The sequence below is a fragment of the Dermacentor albipictus genome, chromosome 10 (assembly GCF_038994185.2).
Source record: "Dermacentor albipictus isolate Rhodes 1998 colony chromosome 10, USDA_Dalb.pri_finalv2, whole genome shotgun sequence".
NCBI lineage: Eukaryota > Metazoa > Arthropoda > Arachnida > Ixodida > Ixodidae > Dermacentor > Dermacentor albipictus.
The window spans coordinates 65,086,772-65,107,718 of record NC_091830.1 but is presented as its reverse complement, the minus strand read 5'-3'; the positions used below and the strand labels follow the sequence as shown (position 1 = coordinate 65,107,718).

The window sequence follows — 20,947 nt, the reverse complement described above, 5'->3', positions numbered from 1 at the left end:
GGCCAATACTCCTCACGGTGTGACATCAAAGCTTCGCCTGCGGCGTTTCAAGCACTCGCGTTCAACCACGGTTGCTAAGGCAGTGTGGGTTTATTTGACTCAAAGGGGACCACACAAAATTCTCACGAAAAGTCGCAGACAGCAGCATATGAAATGCCTGCCAAGAGTGAAGATACTGCTCCAGGAGAGCGGGCCCTGTCTCTACTACGGACCCTATACTGCTCCCCCGGGAAAGCAAGTGACGATTCTTTTAAGGTAGAGTTACGGCGCAACAAAGGTATAACCCGGCATGATTGACTCAGCACCAGCGCCACATGCGCGAGAATGTCTGTCCGACATACCTTTAGCTTCTGGCAGTCGCGCACGTCAGAGGTACAAAATTTTAGACACAGCGTTCACCAAATGGGGCGTCTGTGCCCCCTGCTTCACCTGCTTCACCGTGCCGGCTGCCAGCGTCGGAGCATAAAGTCGACCCCACTCCGCAATGCCGGCACACCTAGGGACAAACGCATACAACACGAGCAAAGAAACTCCTTCTCCGTAGTGCCTAGGCAGCGTCAGACACTCAAGGAGCAAAAGCCACCGGGTTTTTTCTCTTGCACCCGCTCTCCCTCGCGCCTGCGCAGAAACGTCCCGCTCCTCGGCAAAGGCCACGCCCCGCTGTGTTTACCAGTAACTGTAAAGACGCGGGCACCTTGGGGCCCACCGGCGAATAGCACTTCCGTGCATTGACCGACCGCAAGCGATAAAAAAAAGACCACATGGTATTCGACTTTAGATGTCCATTGAAGCGCCCCAGCTGATGGAAATTCGTACACAACACTTGACTTCAGTTTTCCGTTTCAGGCATCAAGCAGCACAATTTATCTGTTTACATTTCTGTGGTGGCTGTAAGTGAGTGCCTTTCAAGCAGGGAATGTTTCCTTGTGAGGGTTATACTTAATTTAAGCTGCGATCACAGGAACACGGCATACGCGAGTTCTGTTTACAAGGAATGCTTTGCCTCCGAAAAAGAAAACAAGCAAGGAAAACATTGCCAGCAGGTGGTTGCAGTAGTTGTAAATGCAGCGAGCGCATGTTCAAAGGCCAGCGCGTGCGAGCGTTTGTACCTGGACAGAGTGCCATTAATAGCTCTCTTTGGAGAAGGTGACAACCTACCTCAAAGAGATGCGTAACTACGTGAATGATAGATGCGCGCATTCATAGTCGTCGCGTCTTGCCGTTAAAAGGGCTGCTGGCGCTTTATTAAATGTAATGTCACCTCTGCAGACGCAGTTTCACCCGAGACGAATAAAGCTCAAAGAGTGGAAATGAAAGATTGGCCGTGTAAACACGAACTTTTTTTTAGTTTCGTAGCGCATACAAGTGTGCTTGCCCAAGCGACATGCATTAGTCTAGCTTAGGGAGCACTAAGGAACTTACCAGGTCTGAGATGAAATCCAGGAAGACTTCGTGATGTAGAAAGCAAGAAAAAGCTGTTTTTTTTATTATTATTCAGTTAATAGTCCTTCGGCGTGCATCTGGGAGTACCTCGCTCACTTTGTTCGAGACGCGCAAGAAAGCATTCCAGGGTTCGCGTGAGCTCATCAGGCAGCCCGGCCGCGGATAGAGCTTTGATATATTTTCCGGTACGAGGATTCCGGCCTCGTATAAAACAGCCACCGTGTTTGCCATTGCTGTGGCCGAACGATACACCGCCCGGACAAGGACCGTTCATTTGTGCGCTCACCTGGATTAGTGCGTAAGTCCGAACCAAATGGCTCTCTTCAGCTGTAGATGTCAGAGCGAGATGTGCGCTAGGAATAGCATCAACTTAGCAGATTGGAGCGACGGAAGCCTCCAAATGCCGGTAAAAGCAAGCCAACCGGAATCTGAGACTTGTACACAGCACTTGGGGATGTCGTACTTCGAGCATGGTTTATGGTGAAAATCAGCGGAAAGCGATTAAGCGACTTAGATGAGCTAGTTGGTTGCTGACTTGAATGAGACGCGTAATCTTTACACGAGGTGGCTCCAACCTTGCGTGGGTCAGGCCGTTCAGTAGTGATGTATGACATGATGACCTCCTATTGTGATTGCGCTGACAATGAGCGCGGTGGCTCTGTTTTCTTTTTTTGTTTTTTTTTTTACAATGTTTCTGCGCAGCAACCGCTTGCTTGTGTAATTTTTCCGCAGTAAAGCTTAGTTGAAGTTTGGCGATTGTCCTCCGTGCATTCTTTGTGTCCCGTCCTCACGCTCTCCGCTATAAGCACGTTCCATCAAGTCACGGGAGGGCCATACACGGTTTTCAGCTCGTATTGACACACCCGCTGTACGTCATTTGGGCTATATTAGCAGTCGATATAATGCATTCTGTTCAGCATCATAGACGCCATACATGATGATGGAGACCAGAGGGATAATCTGGCGAGATTGACAGCATGATGTAGGCACAGGTCCCCCTAGGAGGCAAATAGTTGTGGGAAATCCTGAAAACCTGAAGTAAATCAAATATTTCGTGGCCGCATGGGGCGTTAAGCAAAGACGATGTGGCCCGCGTTTCGGCCGTATTTGTGGTGCCGTGTGTGCCTACCTTGTCTACATTTCATTTGCGCCGAATAACCTCACTGCGTTTCACGTGCCTATGAATTAAAACTGATGGTTCATGCTATTGCCTCACGCCCGTGATCACAAAGCGGCTACCTCGCGGCGCAAAACTCACGTTCCTGAATATGGCGGTGCGACCGCGTAAATATGTCTACCACGCACTACATGCGGTTGGCCGCTTAAGCAAGGACAAAGCTGCCATAGGGAGCCAATGTGCACGGCACAGCCATCTTAACGAAAGGAGTCCACAGTGCCGGCAGGATCAGTGGCTCAGGGCTGAAACTAACATGTGCAAGTCGCAAAAGGAAAGTTTGCCGAGGCGGTGGCGCAAAATGTACACAACTGAGACCCAAAAGGCCAGCGATCAGCCTCCTTGTCTCTGTAGTCTTTGTCGCGTTACATCTCGCGTTCGCACCGAGATCTTGATTTCTCAATCGACCCCATGCTCACGAGAGAGTCGGTCAAATGACACTGTGCACCGCTCTGCAAACGCAGTGCCTCTGTTTTGCCTTGCACTTAGAACCACGCCAAAATAGTAAGCTCGAACGTATATGGCCGGATGACACTGGTCTCTGTTACTTCTATAGCACGTGCGGGCGCACCTGATCAATCTTCGCTGAACTGCTCAGCTTCGGTGCACACAGTTACGAGCGACCTTCCTGCCATGCCACTCTTCGACCCTTTTGTTGATTCGTTTATCATTCTTTCGCAACTAATCGTTATTTCTAGTGACTGTCTAACCAACTCGTGAGACGATACTGAGGATTGGGCCTAACAAAGCGTTAAAAAGTGTGCACTGGTACCATGCGTTACCGCACGGTGGCGCGACGATAAGAGGAGGTTTCTTGCATTGTTCGCTCTTGACAGCTAGCGTCTCTTTTTTTTTTTGAGACGCTGTCGTCGAGACTCGGTGTGTTTGGTCGAAAACGCTGACGCTGTCGTTCGAGACGCTGCGCAACTGGTAACAGACGTTGCACGTGGTTCCGAGCTGGTCCTGGAGGAAGTGGCGCTGAATGTGGCGTTTGGCTCTCGCGTACGAGTGAAGACGAGCAATAAGGGGAGCGCCGCCCATAACACATGGAGTGCAACATAGGGCCACAAATGACGGCGTCCAAGATCCTGCTAAACGCATTCTTGGATGATACCAACCATATTTGGTGCATCAGAGTAATTTTTATTTACTTTCATATGATAGTCAGTCAGTTTGTTTTAATTCAGTTGATCGTCTTTATCGTGCCCTAAACAACCGTCGCAGGAGACTTCGATTTCGCCACCCTTCTGAACAATTCTTCCTTCGCCAGAATCGTGGAGCCATGACACCGAGGCGACCTGCGACGACATGCGCCCTCCTCGCCCTCATCCTGCTCCTCGGCTTCCTCGGCTCGGCCAACGCGTGCGACCAGCTGGAGTGCGCCCACCGCTGCCACAGCGCCGCGGCCCATTGGGGCTCCTGCATTCGTGGGATGTGCACCTGCGGAGAGCTGGGGCCGCCCACCACCGCGGCGCACCTGCCGCCTCCGTTCCTCGGAGGGCCGCTGCCGTTTTAGCAGCCGCAGCACCAGCTGGCGCCTTCCTTTGAACGCATTTCGGACGAATAAAATTCGCGCGCAACTCGTCTGCGACGACTCGTCCGAGTATGTTGACAGCGTGATTTGAGAGCATGATCGGCCCTATTTCTTTACCTTGCTCGGTACTAAGTCCGAAGTGCCAGTTTATCTTTATAGGGGACCTGGATCACGCTCGTGCGCCGAAGTTGCGGCTCTAGGGCGTTCGGGGTGCTTCGCGAAAACTGTTATATAGGGGCCATTTCAGGCCAACTGTCCCAACCTTGGCGCAAGACCATCAGCGATTTCTTTGAAAAAAATTCAGGACTACGTATCTAAAGCAAGAAGTCTTTCTGTAAAACATTATCGCGAAAAAAAAACATTTTCAGCACCGCTAGGAACATGTGAAGTTTCTTAGAACGCTCGAAAGTATGAGTCGTAAAAGGCATTGTCAAAAATTTTTCTCGTAAATTAGGCGAGCACGCGATTTTCCTTTGAGAATGAAGTTGGATTTTCACTTAAAAAAGGTGTTATCGATCTTCACGTTTCCGGAGTTTTTTGTACGGCGCTAAACTGCAAAATTTGGTACATATTGAAAATTTTTTGCAGAAAGATTACTTTTAATGAAAGGTGTTATATTTCATAGTAATTATTTGCCAGCAAGTCGTACTGTAAGCGAAAAATAATTTGGGACGAATATAACGTGAAATGGCCTATACAGCTGGCGACAAAGTTCTAAAAAAGTTAGTTTTAGCCTATGTTTATTCGTAAATTTAGCATTGAGGTGCTCGGGATAAAAATGCGCTAAATAGTGCATTTATTACAAACATCTATTGTCTACAAAATAAGCAACCTTTATCAAATTACTTTTTGTGTTAGGCAAGAAAAAAATTTTTGAATTTGTGTTATACCGGTCTCTGCGCTTGTACGTGTTTCCCCTTCATAGGAAAGCGCCCTAGCGGTAAGTAATACCTGCGCGGACGCAATATTTCCTGAATCGATGGAGGAACATCTGGACAAGATAATCAGCTCCTCAAGCTTTTACTTCAGTGCTTTACTATAAATTCTTAGCCTAGCCAATAAAAAACGCGAGTCCCAATAGAGCGCATTTAACCGGATGTCATCGTACACCGACGGCCTGCACAGTGTCGTCATGCGGCATCGGAAAGTTCCGCCGGTGAGTACAGAGTGCAGCAATGCGCGCTAAGATTTAGAAATGGGTGAAAACTTTGTGAATAAGAAAACAATATGTTACTTTATTACGGCAAATATGTAGCAAATACCAGCCAACACAATCGTGTTTTAGCAACCATGTTGGCAATGAAGTTAGAGGAGGGATGTCGGCTCGTCATTAAATGAATTGGCATGTTTAAGTTCAAACTACTGTGTGTGTGTGTGTGTGTGTGTGTGTGTGTGTGTGTGTGTGTGTGTGTGTGTGTGTGTGTGTGTGTGTGTGTGTGTGTGTGTGTGTGTGGTGTGTGTGTGTGTGTGTGTGTGTGTGTGTGTGTGATGGACACACACACACGCACGCGCCCGCATGCTCTCACACACACGCGCACACACATACGCGCACGCACACACACACACGCACACACACACACGCACACACACACATGTACAGTCAACCGCAGAGGTTTACGGACCACGGGACGTCAGAAAACGTTCATTTACTGAACAGCCAGTAACAGTAAGTAAAAATGGACATCGCAATGTTGCTTACTTATACTGGTAGAGAGTGTAAATGCGAATACTAGGCAGCGTTGTGAGGCCGCGCACGTATTTAGCTTTTTCTCGCATCTCACATTCCCTAAAGTCTTGTGGTTGACTGTACACATACGTGTGTTTTCACAGTGTTGTTGTAGCGTTAACAAGATTTAGAGTTACGTGCCAAAAAGACTAATCTCGGTCACTACGCACAACTGCGTAGTGAGGCGCGCCGTTGTGATGCACTCCCGATTAATTTCGACGACCTGGGGTTTTTTAAGTGCACACAACACATTGTACGCGGCCGCTTTTGCATTTCACACCCTTCAAGATGCGGCCGCCACAACAGGGAATCCATCCCGCGACCTCGTTCGTAGCCGCACAACAAAGTCGAAGCCACTAAGCAACCACGGCAGATCTTACAGCTTGCATTTACGATTGAAATGAAACACATAAAGCTGTGGTTTTGCTATTCAGTCAGTCAATGACTGAATGAATGAATAAATAAATGATTCGATCAGTTAACAATAAATCACTAGTTTTTCCCAGCAGAAATTCATTTGTCGAATTCATCGGAACGGACACCGTTCTGCACGCTAGCTACATAAACCAAAAGGAATTGTTCTTGGGCAAGTTGGTGCTTAGATTTCCTGGGTATACTTTGTGGCGCAATATACATTTCCTCAAATGGACGCAAGAAAGGAAGACAGTGAAGCGCTTCACTCTCTTCCTTTCTTCTGTCCCTTTTCACGAAATCTATTTTGTGCCACGAACTATACCTAGGAAATCTACATGAACCAGCAGATTCCTTTTTCTCTTGTTCTCGACACATGGCCACTGCTTACGCGACTTCGTCTTCTCTCCTCTCTCAGGTTTGTCCAAGCCTTCCGATGCTCAGCAACCAACGCTATGGCTTACAAAAAAAAAACTGCTATCTGATAACCCAGAGTAGCTGAAGGAACATTGAGTTTGGGGCTGCCGGCGATGAACGTTATTGCGGCTCGCCGCGTGGACACACAGTTTCCACAGCTGTACCACCACATTAAGCGTCGGAATGTCGGCAGGATAAACGACAAAAGCGCCACCACCTTTACGAATTGTGTGGTTTTACGCATGCATTTGTTTTTCCCCGGGCAGGAGGAGAGAAGCTCACTGTGCAAGCCTTCACCCAGGGGGTCAAAATTAATCTGGAGTCCGCCACTAGGGCCTGCCCCATAACAAGAATACACGGCAAACACCGAGCGCAGCGTTGTTCAGTTTCACCCCATCATTGCATGATGGCTGGCGATTACGGGTTGCAGTTCCAAGTTACGTACGATACATGCGCGAAGAACATACTATGTGATGTATCGATGTAATGTGTCACGTTCACGATGTAATGTGTCACATTCTGCCTTTGTTTTAATATGTTCAGTGTGACTGCGCCAGGTGAGCTTGCCATCGTAAATAGCACCAAGGTACTTGACTTCGTCCACTTGAGGACTGATTTCCTGTCGGTATTGTAAAGATATATGCACCTGTGCATTTAATGGGAATACTAATACCGAACTTTTGTTAATATTTTACGACATACATAATCCCTCTAGCAAGGTCTCCAGCATTCCTAAGTAATTCTGCGACGACTGTTGTTGTGAACGTATATTATTTGCGGATGCGAAATATGCGACATCGTCCGCGGAAACGTTAACATGTACTTCCGGAGACAAAGGAATTGTGCTTAGCAAAATGTTAAATAGTATACGGAAAAGAACAGAACCCTGTGGTCCACCTGTTGTCTGCTTGTCTTTGGACGTCGAAATACCGTGTTGGTAAGAATAAAACTCTGTATGCCTTATAAATTCATAGATCCAAGCGCTTTTATTTATTAGGAAATTCGTAGACTGAAGCTTATCGAATAGAATACAATGTGTGGTCGTGATGCCGTAGCTGTCATTGCGTCTTCGTCTTTCCTTGATTCCTGGCTTGCCATCCTGCTCTCGCCATGATGCCGTTCTCCGGTCAATGGCGTCATAATAACGCGGTTGTCATTCCTTCTTCGTCATTGCGCAGTATCTCACAGTCGCCGTAAACCATTAGTTCTCTCGCCGGCGTCGTGACGCCGTGGTAATGCGTCATTTCAGCATCGTAATTTGATTCCCTTCATGCTGTCATCGTCACACAGGCTTCTTCACCCATCTGTTCTCATCCCATTGTTCTTATGCTGTCGTTGTCACGCACTAGTTGTTATGCCATCTTCATAATTTCTAAGTCGTCATCGCCCAGCCTCATTCATTGGTCATGCAGTTATTGTGACATCGATGTCGTGGTGCCGTCATGGTTGTTCCATCGTCATTCCAGCTTCGTCATGCGATTGTGGTCATCCGTAGTCGCGGCGCCGTTGTCGCATTGTCGTCGTCGCCACACAATAGTCTTCACACCGTCAAAGTCATAAACTTGTCGTAACATTGTCCGACTGCCGTCGTAGTCACGCTGTCGTTTTTATACTAGTGCCATAATTTAGAAATGTCCATTCGATTGTCGCCACGCGGTCGTAGTCATACGCACCTCATTCGTTGTTGTTGTTGTTGTTGTCCTGAGTGGCCGTGGCACATACCCACAGTGGGGGATTGGCCAAGAATCGGGCGGCTTAATTAGGTGCCTAAAATAATAATGATAACAAGGGAGTTAACAATTTGGGCGTGTGAGTTTAAAAGTAAACGTTTTGTGTTTGGAGAAAAAAAAAGGAAATAATCAGATGAAAACCGGGTATAAGATAATAATAATAATAACAATAATAATAATTAATAAAAGATAAGAAATAAAAGAAAGCTATGGTTGGGAGGGAGAACGATCAATCTAACATGGAAATCGATTAGTTTCAATGAGGTAATTTTGGATCGCCAAGCAAACATTTCTGTTGCTGAACCCAACAATGGAGGCTCCAAAAGATAGGATCACAGGCACTGATAAAGTCAGACCAATAGAGCGAAGCGGGATTTCGAGTAGTCGTTTTCTTATAATAGAAAAACGTCTGCAAGACAACAAGAAATGGTCGATTGTCTCCGCTTCGCCACAGAATGTGCATAATGGTGAGGGGACCAGACCAGACCTGTGGAGGTAGAAGTTCCATGCAGGTATACGGCAGCGCAGCTTCGTGAGGGACACTTCAATTTTCCGTGTTCGGCAAAAATCTCTGTTCCAAGAGTGCAGGAGATGTCCGTAATCCACAGAGTTAGTAATTGCGGAGCCTGATACTGACTGTATAATGATACTCCTGCGAAATCTAGCTGCAGTTACATAAGCAGTCAAAGGGCAGCAAGGAAGAATCGGGCCACTTATCGATTCCTTGGCTAGAGAGTCTGCAATTTCATTAATGATTAGTCCTTTATGGCCGGGCACCCAAATCAAACGCACGCTTCTCAAGTAACCAGGTACCAATGATTGAAATGTCCTCACCACGCGAGAATCACTAGAAGCAGTAAGGGATGAGCACAATGATAAAGAATCAGTAACTATCACGGCTGACGTAATTGATGGTCCTAATTTGCGTAATGCCAGCACCACGGCCATGAATTCGGCTAAAAAAAACGGTATGAAATCTGGCAGCCGAAGAGAAAATATCCAATCGAGAATCGGGGAAAATATTCCTACACCTGACTTTTCTTCACATTGTGAAGCATCTGTACCAATTACAACGTTTGTTTGAAGGTTTTTCAGGTGATCTTGTAATATACCGTCTAGAATACGATGTGGAAGTAATTTTGCATTATTAGGAAAGATGTCATCAAATTGAATATCCGTGGCAACAGCTCTGTCGGTAATAGGAAGAACATCTTCGTCTGTTTCGTCTTCCCACACTCGTCCTCAAGCCGGCATGGCCATGGCAGATCCCGGCGAGCTAGTGTGAAAGCAAAGTGGCGGTAATCGCAAAGACAGTGCATATCGTATACAGCGAAATGTGTATCCCATATAGCGATAGCTCATGCTTAGTTAACAGAAATTCAAGGACTAAAACCAGATGGCTGTAGGACGACGCATTGTCGATTGCATTACGACAATGGAGTGACAACACCGGAATCCCCATGACAAAATTACTATGTAACGACCACGCTGGAATCATGAAAAATGCACAACGACGAAAAAATGACGGCGACGAAGTGACAAGACGGTATAAAAACCACATAATGACAACGCTAGAGGGGCTACGACGCCACGAAGACATCATGATACTGAAGCTGGTATGATGGCGGATGTATGATGGCGGATGTAATTACCGGCTTGCAATCGCCTCCATATACTCGTTCGTTGTAGGACAGAGACCGATCCGCAGGTGCGCGGTTTCTCCTTTCAAGTTTGTAATGTTCCGCGATTTCTTGATATGTGATTACACCCCTGTCTTGGGGCTGTTCCGCAGCCACCCGCTGGTAGATAGCTCGGGCGAGCTCGTGTGCAGCTTCATTGCCTGGGACAGATTCGTGCGTGAGTACCCATATATTTTAAATTTTTCTAATATTTGATTTACCTACGAGTATGCGTCTAGCTTTCTCCGATATTCTTCCTTTACAAGGCTTCCGCATAGCTGTTTTGCGATCGCTAATGATTAGGTTTGGCTGTGTGCCAGTGCAAACGAGCGCTATTGCGACTTCTTCAGCCATGCTTGCATCTCTTGTGCGTGACCGGGCCGTGATTTTGGGTATTCCGTCACCGTCTACGACAGCCCAGACTGCAGCCCCATGTCTACCGCACGCTGCGCCAACGTAAGCTACCTCATGAGTTTGATGCCACGCAGGACTACATCTTAAAGAAAAAGAAGACCAAGCAGAAATTACAACAATCCTAGAATAGAAAATACGTATTTTGTAACTGATTAAGTCAAGCAGGCTAGTTAACTGTTTCTCGCTGACCCGTTGCAGAGGCGATGTCAATAAATCCTCGTCATCATTATCATTATTGTCATCGTTTGGATCGCATCGTGTCACTTGTCACGGGATGTGAGATGCGCGCCACGTAGCATGGGCATGTAGCACTTGCATGTAGCAGCTGCACGCTTGACGTAGCTGGACCTGGTCAACTCAAAAAAGCGAGTTGAATATTTGTCACCGCCTCTTTTCAAAGGGGAAACAAACAAATGGTCATCATCATCAACACCACTGTATAGCGTCACGTGTCAATGAATGCGACACGTGCGCCACGAACTCTCGGCACCTGCGCCTGCGCTTAGGTGCATGTTACGGCACGTCCTCGCGTAGTGCCGAAAATGGAGCTGCTGTGGAGGCACTCTTCAAGCTTACGCTGTGACTGTGCTGCCTGTGCCCCGCAGGCCTGATACTTTTTGTGTTTCGCTATGTTCGCTCACTAGTGAAGGAAGTCAAGTCACCGGCAGAAATCTTGCTGGGAAATCAAATAAGAACAAAGCTCGAGTGCATCATGCCGACCACCGCAGCAGCAAACCCAGAGCCGTGCACCGAACGTCACAAGCAATGGCAGCTTGAACAGCGTGTGTGGACTCGAACTTTCCAGCCACGGGAAACGATGGGTACTTGGCGTCGTGCGCGATTTACAAGGAAGGCGCTTGGTCACAGTGGACGCAGCTCAAGCAACAGAACGGCGGCCTCATGACCAATGGTGACGTCGGAATGCTTCGGCTCCGGAATTGTGCGACACCGACGGAGTAACGCCCCGTCAAGGACTTTGGGAAGGACATAGAGAAGACTCTCCAACTCCGCGAACTCAACCTCTGCGGTACTCAATGAGACAGCTCCGTCCTCCAGCGCGTTTGCATGTATAGGGGGAGGGGAGACGAATGTGTGGCATCATCATCACCAGCTCGCTAGGCTCGTAACGGTCGCCCTATGCGCGTCCTCGATTTCGTGTGGTTGTGGACGGATGTGGATTTAAGTAACGTTCCACAAATGTACAACTGACTGGTTGTCATCCGTCACAGCGGAAACCCACGCAAACGTTTTATGGAGTGCAGGCAGGAGCTAGGGCAACATGCCAAACGCCGCTCTTCAAAACGACGCGACTGCGCATCCAAAGGCTTAAAATAATTCGTGCTTTAGCATCAGAAAAGATACATGACTTCTCTAAATAACTCGTTAATCTTCTAGAAGTGTAGCACACTCTATTGCCCAACCTACATACGAAGCGGCTATCCTTCGTATCAAAAGGCAACGTAAAAGAGAAAAGCACTGCCTTTCAAAAGACCTATATAGCGCTTCCGACGAGCTGAAAGTTCGTCGATCATAACCATATTGGTACAGATATATATTCCAAACTACAAAATGCAAACCATATATAGGCACGTTTATTGCACAAATAGCTAGGAGAAAGGAACACGTTCTATATGCCAAATAAATGGCTGGTGGCAGATCTGGAACAATTTAAACCGGCGGTACTCTTGGTCTACGTTGAAAACTTTCAGTCGTTTCGCCAACGCGCACCGATGGCCGTCGTTGCTCACTTTCTTCGTACAACGAAATGTGCGAGCTTGATCGTTTGCTTCCGAAAGCCATTTCTCTGGGAACCACAGGCGACTCCTCTTTCGTATCTGTTGGTACAAGTACGAGACCCATGTAGAAACTTGCGATGGCCACCGCAGTCACGCCTCTCGGGATGAGCTTTAGGTGTATTGCCAGCACCCTTTCCATGTACTTCACGAGTGCCCCCATCAGAGCGCCCAGGGAGCCGCACATGAAGGCGAGAGAAAACCCCATGCTCCTCATTCGCGTCTGGAAAATTTCCACGGTATGGATGCAAAGGAAGACGTAGGTCATGTGGAAGACCACGTATGACAGCCTGAATGCCCACGCCAACGGAACCATCAGACCGTAGCCGGTCATAACTAACTGTGCTGCCACCGCAACTGCGCACAAGAGCGACAGCACTAAGAGCGGGCCACGGTAACCAAAGCTCTTGGTGATGAAATACGCCGACGACATTCCGACCATGTTAAGGTACAATGGGATCCATGTGCGCTCGTCGAGCTGCTGGCCGACTTGATCAACGGGCAGGCTGAAGTAGCCGACGTACATGGTGAACCAACAGCCGAAAGTGACGAAATACTCGCAGCGTCTGGGTCCGCTGAAAAGGGCGCAGAAGCCGAGCCTTCCGGGTCTCGGTGGTCGCTCGGCCGGCACTGCTAGTCCCGCCGTGATTCCGGCCAGCCGTTCTTTAACAACCTCAGGCTTCTCGTGGTTCAGTTCCGCTGCCCACAGTGCGGCCCGCTCGGCGTCTTCGAACTTGCCGGTGGCGATGAGCCAATCCAGGGACTCCCCAGTCAGGTATACAACGATGATTAGTAACACTGACGGCGCCGCCACGGCCAGGTGCAGGATTCTCCAGGAGCCCGCTAACAAGGACAACGCTTTGTAGTAGACTGGAGCGAGCACAATCGGGACGCTCGCCGCGAGCGCGACAAGCTCTTCACGTGCACTAAGAGGCGTTGACTCGAACAGCAGGATGCTAGTGGTGAGCTCCAGGACACTGGAGGACACTGACTGCAACAAGCCTAGCCCGACGTAAGTGCTCAGTGTCGAGCTGAAGCACTGAGCCACGCATGAGCAGTAAAGTACGGCGACTGACGCGTGCAGCACAGGTCGCCGACCATACCTGTCACAGGCGAGCCCCATGAGAGGCACGCACACGACTCTCCCGCACATTAAGACGGCACGGGCGAGAGCTAAGAGCCACATGCGATCGCAGACCAACTCCCACTCTTCGACTATGGTGTAGCCGCTTGAGGTCGTGTTGTAGGTCCAGTGTTTGCAGGGCACCTCGGCGGCTGTAGGCATGGAACCCGGTAAGCGGGGCCGCTCATAGTGTGAGCAGTGGCTGTAGCTGCCGTCGGGCCCCTGCGGAATGCCGGAGTTCAACCACTGCGCCGTGGACATGTACGAGTACTCGGACGGGGGCCGGCACCAGTAGTATAATGACGTTGCAGTCACCGCCTGGACCGAGATCATAGTTTGGGACACAAACATGGCAACCTGTGCGAACGCCACCAGGAGCCCTTGGAATGCACCGTTGCCGAAGATGACCGCGCTCTCGCCTGTGAGCTCCGAGCGTCTGCGTTCTTGCTCCCGGACGTGTCCGAAAGAACCGTTGTGAGCTTTGTCGGTAAAACTACGGTGAGACATGGCTTTCTGCATTGCACTGCCCGACCGCGTCGTTACTGATGACCGCATCCTTCGCTTGCTCTTCATCTGCGTGCGCAGGTGACTGCTCGTGCCTTGTATACCGACGATGATGATCAGACCTCGAGGTCTGCAGCAAACAGACAATTCCTTCATATGCCAATGAATACGCTTACTGATATGTACAGCCTGTCTCCTTTAAGCTTGAACACATTTCTAAAAAGCAACTGTGACATACAGTCTTTCTGCAATTTGAAGCAAAGTTCTCTTTCGCGCTTCCTTCGACTTGCCCGCTGCTTTTGCTGCCTGCTATCTTGCCCATTAGATCCCACACAGTACGCCACCCCTATCTTTACTACGCCTACTTTTGAACATTCCTGTGTTGTTGTATGATTGTCATCTTTGCTAACTGCAAACTGCCATCCTGCATGACTGGGCGGTAGCGGGTATACTGCATACAAACAGAGGGTACAACCCAAATCGAGGCGGCCCACGGAGGCAGTTGATGAACACAGGCGAGGACGTCAGCTTCGGCACCAACGCACCGTGGTTGCCATGCAATGGTCGTCATTTCATCACGTATGGCTTTCATACCCTCTTGTCACAGCGCAGTCGTCCTTGTGTAGTCAGTGCGTATTCGTCATCATACCTGTGTGATGATTCCATCTTGATCATTCCTCTACGGCTGTCTCTGCGTTGTCTGTGCGTGCAGCAACTACCTACGAGGCAGAATAGGGCACGGAACGCTCTGCATACTCCGCTCCGGAGACCACATAACACAACAACCAAAAGAAGACCCAATTAAGCATACGACAGCATGGACGCCGGGACAGACGGGAGTGGCAGCGAACCAAGAGGCGGACAGCATAGCTCTAGGGTGCACTTATTACCGAGCATCCAACGTAGGCGACCTCGAGGGGCCCGAACCTGTACCCCAAGACTATTCGGCGACACTATTACTACCGGGGCTGCAGAAAGCGGTATCTACCACCGCACAACTCCCTTAGCAGAGAGGGCTCTGTCGCGTGGAGGCAGCTACAAACGGGCTCGTACCGGAACCTAAACATACTCAACAAAATGTATCTTGCACAATACAATGACCAATGCCCTTGGTGCCACGAAACATCCACGCTGTATCACATAACGTGGGCATGTCAGAAGAGAGACCTGGTACCCTTTATACTAAACCCGAGTGCGGGGCAATGGGAGGGAGTGCTCTCCAGCCATCACCGGGTCGACCAAGAAGGTCTGATTCAGCGAGCAGAACTGGCAGCAGCATCCAGTGGAGCCTTGGACTAAGGGCAACCGACCGTTGTGCAAGAAGATGGACGAGGCCATGCGAAGACCGCACAACACCAGCGAATCTAATTTTTCACTCTCTGAGTGTGCGTTGCTTTATCGTCATCACGGCGGCCCAAACTTCTGACCGTCCTAGTCATGTCGTCATCATCATTCCATCGTCAGTAGTCTGTCATCATTTTATTGTCACTGCATTGTTGTAACAGAGCCACTGTCATTCCATCGTGGTCATTCCACTGTCGTCAATGCTTTCTCGTCAATCCGCAGTCGATTTACCGTCGTCGTCACAAAGCTGTCGTCATTCCTACATCTTCATACAAATGTCACGCCGAGGCAGTCATACCATTGTAATATTACCATCATAATCCCATTGTCGGCACGCCGTCCTGTTCATTACTTCTTCATCAGGCCATTGCATCATACCAGCGTCAGTATCATGATGTCTTCGTGCTGTTATCGCCCCTCCAGCGTTGTCATCCTATGGTTTTCATACCGTCTTATGACAACGTCGTCCTCATTGTGTAGTCGCTGCGTATTTGTCGTGATTCCGTTGTGGTAATTCGTCGTCATTTTGTCAGTGATTCCACTGTTGCCACGTCATTATCTTAATGCAATCATCGTATTTCCTCCGTCGTATATGCGTCATTGTCGTACAGTCGTCTGGTCGGCTATGAAGTAACCATGAGCTATCGCTATATCCTATATACATCACGCTATATACGATACATTTGCAGGGACAACATGGCCACAATTAGAACATGACCGGGGAAGTTGGAGAAGTATGAGGCCTTTTCCCTCCAGTGCGCGTAACCAGGCTGATGATGATGATGATGATAATGATGATGATGATGATATACGATATACACTGTCTTTGCGATCACCCCCACTTTGCTTTCACGTGGCACCCTAACGCCGCGGCACCCTAACGCTTTTTACGCTAACCTAACGTAACCGAAGCTAACGTAAGCCTAACCTAAACATAACCTAAGCTAACCTAACTTGGACGAGACGAAAAGCCAGTAATCCTCACAGCGTGACATCAGGCAATTGCGTTAAACCGTGGTTGCTAAGGCACTGTGCGTTTATTTTACTAAAAGGGGACCACTCAAAATTGCTTCTTAAAAGTCCAGGAGAGCAGGGTCGGCCTCTGCTATGGTCCCTATTGCTCCCCCGGGGAAATCGCTGTTGTTTTTTGTTATTTTTTTAAGGCAGATTGCGCAAAGCGCGACAAAGTTATTAATGCGGCATAATTGACTAAGCACCAGCGCCGCACGCGCGACAAAGTCTCCCCGTCGTACTTTTAGACGCAGCGATCGTCAAATGAGGTGTCAGTGCGCGCTGGTTCCCCTGTTTCACCGCGCCGGCAGCCAGCATCCGAGCGTTAACAAACTCGACCCCACTTCGCCATGCCGGCATGCCTAGGGACAAATGCACGCTTCACGCACAAAGAAACATATCCACCTTAGTGCCTAGGCAGAGTCACATATTCAAGGTGCAAAGGCCACGAGACTTTCACTCTCGCCCCTGCTCTTACTCGCGCCTGTGCAGAAACGTCGAGAGCCGCGAAAAACGCCACGCCCCGCTGTACCTACTAGCAATTGTGAAAATGCAACCGGGCGCCTCTGTCAAGCAGCTTTCTGGACATGGTACGCCATCTAGTAGCACTGCCGATAAGTCCGCCTATGGCCTCCGAGACGAGAAGCTTGGGGCGCCGCTGCCTAAGAACACTGAGAATTGTTCCCTCACATGCCGCACACGAAGCGGCACATATCTAGTGATTCCAGTCAGCGAGAAGGTCATTCACTCTTAGGCAAAGTTACACCCATTGGCTTGCCCCTTCTGCCACACAACAATAATCGTTATCTGCCTTGATGCGTTTCCTTTCTTTAACGCTGCGAGCCCGGTACTTTCCAGTAACGAACGGCACGCGCGCCTGGTGGCAATCTGCCGTAGGCAGCTGGTCCCTTCTGTTTCGCGCGGCGTTGGTTCGCGGAAGAGGCGTCTGGTTGTGGATAGGCTGCTGATCCCTGTCTCAGGTGACGTTCGCACGTGCTTCTCTCCGCTGGCGGCTACACGTGCTGCGGGGATCGTAGGCGGCTGAGCCCTTCCCCCAGGTGACGTTCGCACGTGCTTCTCTCCGCTGGCGGCTACACGTGCGTCGGGGATCGTAGGCGGCTGAGCCCTTCCCCCAGGTGACGTTCGCACGTGCTTCTCTCCGCTGGCGGCTACATGTGCTTCGGAGAGCGTAGGCGGCTGAGCCCTTCTCTCAGGTGACGTTCGCACGTGCTTCTCTCCGCTGGCGGCTACACGTGCGTCGGGGATCGTAGGCGGCTGAGCCCTTCCCCCAGGTGACATTCGCACGTGCTTCTCTCCGCTGGCGGCTACACGTGCGTCGGGGATCGTAGGCGGCTGAGCCCTTCTCCCAGGTGCCATTCGCACGTGCTTCTCTCCGCTGGCGGCTACACGTGCGTCGTGGATCGTAGGCGGCTGAGCCATTCCCCCAGGTGATGTTCGCACGTGCTTCTCTCCGCTGGCGGCTACACGTGCATCGGGGATCGTAGGCGGCTGAGCCCTTCCCCCAGGTGACGTTCGCACGTGCTTCTCTCCGCTGGCGGCTACACGTGCGTCGCGGATCGTAGGCGGCTGAGCCCTTCCCCCAGGTGACGTTCGCACGTGCTTCTCTCCGCTGACGGCTACACGTGCGTCGGGGATCGTAGGCGGCTGAGCCCTTGCCCCAGGTGACGTTCGCACGTGCTTCTCTCCGCTGGCGGCTACACGTGCTTCGGAGATCGTAGGCGGCTGAGCCCTTCTCCCAGGTGACGTTCGCACGTGCTTCTCTCCGCTGCCGCCTACACGTGCGTCGGGGATCGTAGGCGGCTGAGCCCTTCCCCCAGGTGACATTCGCACGTGCTTCTCTCCACTGGCGGCTACACGTGCGTCGGGGATCATAGGCGGCTGAGCCCTTCCCCCAGGTGACGTTCGCACGTGCTTCTCCCCGCTGGCGGCTACATGTGCTTCGGAGATCGTAGGCGGCTGAGCCCTTCTCCCAGGTGACGTTCGCACGTGCTTCTCTCCGCTGGCGGCTACACGTGCGTCGGGGTTCATAGGTGGCTGAGCCCTTCTCCCAGGTGAGGTTCGCACGTGCTTCTCTCCGCTGGCGGCTACACGTGCGTCGGGGATCGTAGGCGGCTGAGCCCTTCCCCCAGGTGACGTTCGCACGTGCTTCTCTCCGCTGGCGGCTACATGTGCTTCGGAGATCGTAGGCGGCTGAGCCCTTCCCCCAGGTGACGTTCGCACGTGCTTCTCTCCGCTGGCGGCTACACGTGCTGCGGGGATCCTAGGCAGCTGAGCCCTTCTCCCAGGTGACGGTCGCACGTGCTTCCCTCCGCTGGCGGCTACACGTGCGCCGGGGATTGTAGGCGGCTACACGTGCGCCGGCGATTGTAGGTTGCTGAGCCCTTCCCCCAGGTGACATTCGCACGTGCTTCTCTCCGCTGGCGGCTACACGTGCGTCGGGGATCGTAGGCGGCTGAGCCCTTCCCCCAGGTGACGTTCGCACGTGCTTCTCTGCGCTGGTGGCTACACGTGCGTCGGGGATCGTACGCGGCTGAGCCCTTCCCCCAGGTGACGTTCGCACGTGCTTCTCTCCGCTGGCGGCTACACGTGCGTCGGGGATCGTAGGCGGCTGAGCCCTTCCCCCAGGTGACGTTCGCACGTGCTTCTCTGCGCTGGTGGCTACACGTGCGTCGGGGATCGTACGCGGCTGAGCCCTTCCCCCAGGTGACGTTCGCACGTGCTTCTCTGCGCTGGTGGCTACACGTGCGTCGGGGATCGTAGGCGGCTGAGCCCTTCCCCCAGGTGACGTTCGCACGTGCTTCTCTGCGCTGGTGGCTACACGTGCGTCGGGGATCGTAGGCGGCTGAGCCCTTCCCCCAGGTGACGTTCGCACGTGCTTCTCTCCGCTGGCGGCACACGTTCGTCGGGGTTCATAGGTGGCTGAGCCCTTCTCCCAGGTGAGGTTCGCACGTGCTTCTCTCCGCTGGCGGCTACACGTGCGTCGGGGATCGTAGGCGGCTGAGCCCTTCCCCCAGGTGACGTTCGCACGTGCTTCTCTGCGCTGGTGGCTACACGTGCGTCGGGGATCGTACGCGGCTGAGCCCTTCCCCCAGGTGACGTTCGCACGTGCTTCTCTCCGCTGGCGGCTACACGTGCTTCGGAGATCGTAGGCGGCTGAGCCCTTCTCCCAGGTGACGTTCGCACGTGCTTCTCTCCGCTGGCGGCTACACGTGCGTCGGGGATCGTAGGAGGCTGAGCCCTTCTCCCAGGTGACATTCGCACGTGCTTCTCTCCGCTGGCGGCTACACGTGCGTCGGGGATCGTAGGCGGCTGAGCCCTTCCCCCAGGTGACGTTCGCACGTGCTTCTCTGCGCTGGTGGCTACACGTGCGTCGGGGATCGTACGCGGCTGAGCCCTTCCCCCAGGTGACGTTCGCACGTGCTTCTCTCCGCTGGCGGCTACACGTGCTTCGGAGATCGTAGGCGGCTGAGCCCTTCTCCCAGGTGACGTTCGCACGTGCTTCTCTCCGCTGGCGGCTACACGTGCGTCGGGGATCGTAGGAGGCTGAGCCCTTCTCCCAGGTGACATTCGCACGTGCTTCTCTCCGCTGGCGGCTACACGTGCGTCGGGGATCGTAGGCGGCTGAGCCCTTCCCCCAGGTGACATTCGCACGTGCTTCTCTCCGCTGGCGGCTACACGTGCGTCGGGGATCGTAGGCGGCTGAGCCCTTCCCCCAGGTGACGTTCGCACGTGCTTCTCTCCGCTGGCGGCACACGTTCGTCGGGGTTCATAGGTGGCTGAGCCCTTCTCCCAGGTGAGGTTCGCACGTGCTTCTCTCCGCTGGCGGCTACACGTGCGTCGGGGATCGTAGGCGGCTGAGCCCTTCCCCCAGGTGACGTTCGCACGTGCTTCTCTCCGCTGGCGGCTACATGTGCTTCGGAGATCGTAGGCGGCTGAGCCCTTCCCCCAGGTGACGTTCGCACGTGCTTCTCTCCGCTGGCGGCTACATGTGCTTCGGAGATCGTAGGCGGCTGAGCCCTTCTCCCAGGTGACGTTCGCACGTGCTTCTCTCCGCTGGCGGCACACGTTCGTCGGGGTTCATAGGTGGCTGAGCCCTTCTCCCAGGTGAGGTTCGCACGTGCTTCTCTCCGCTGGCGGCTACACGTGCGTCGGGGATCGTAGGCGGCTGAGCCCTTCCCCCAGGTGACGTTCGCACGTGCTTCTCTCCGCTGGCGGTTACACGTGCGTCGGGGATCGTAGGCGCCTGAGCCCTTCCCCCAGGTGACGTTCGCACGTGCTTCTCTCCGCTGGCGGCTACATGTGCTTCGGAGATCGTAGGCGGCTGAGCCCTTCTCCCAGGTGACGTTCGCACGTGCTTCTCTCCGCTGGCGGCTACATGTGCTTCGGAGATCGTAGGCGGCTGAGCCCTTCCCCCAGGTGACGTTCGCACGTGCTTCTCTCCGCTGGCGGCTACATGTGCTTCGGAGATCGTAGGCGGCTGAGCCCTTCTCCCAGGTGACGTTCGCACGTGCTTCTCTCCGCTGGCGGCTACACGTGCTGCGGGGATCCTAGGCGGCTGAGCCCTTCTCCCAGGTGACGGTCGCACGTGCTTCCCTCCGCTGGCGGCTACACGTGCGCCGGGGA

At 52.0% G+C, this 20,947-nt stretch overlaps 1 protein-coding gene and 1 long non-coding RNA gene across 2 annotated transcripts; one reads left to right on the top strand and one right to left on the bottom strand.

Annotated features, from left to right (window-relative positions):
• The first annotated feature begins 1,419 nt into the window (after window positions 1-1,419).
• On the top strand, window positions 1,420-4,211 carry LOC135904217 (uncharacterized). Its single transcript, XR_010565042.1, has 2 exons — window positions 1,420-1,741; window positions 3,888-4,211. It is a non-coding gene; the product is annotated as an uncharacterized lncRNA (long non-coding RNA).
• A 7,880-nt stretch (window positions 4,212-12,091) lies between these two features.
• On the bottom strand, window positions 12,092-14,048 carry LOC135904218 (organic anion transporter 3-like). Its single transcript, XM_065434855.2, has one exon. The coding sequence runs from the start codon at window positions 14,015-14,017 to the stop codon at window positions 12,197-12,199; it is 1,821 nt and encodes a 606-aa protein (XP_065290927.1). The 5' UTR covers window positions 14,018-14,048; the 3' UTR covers window positions 12,092-12,196.
• Window positions 14,049-20,947: the final 6,899 nt, after the last annotated feature.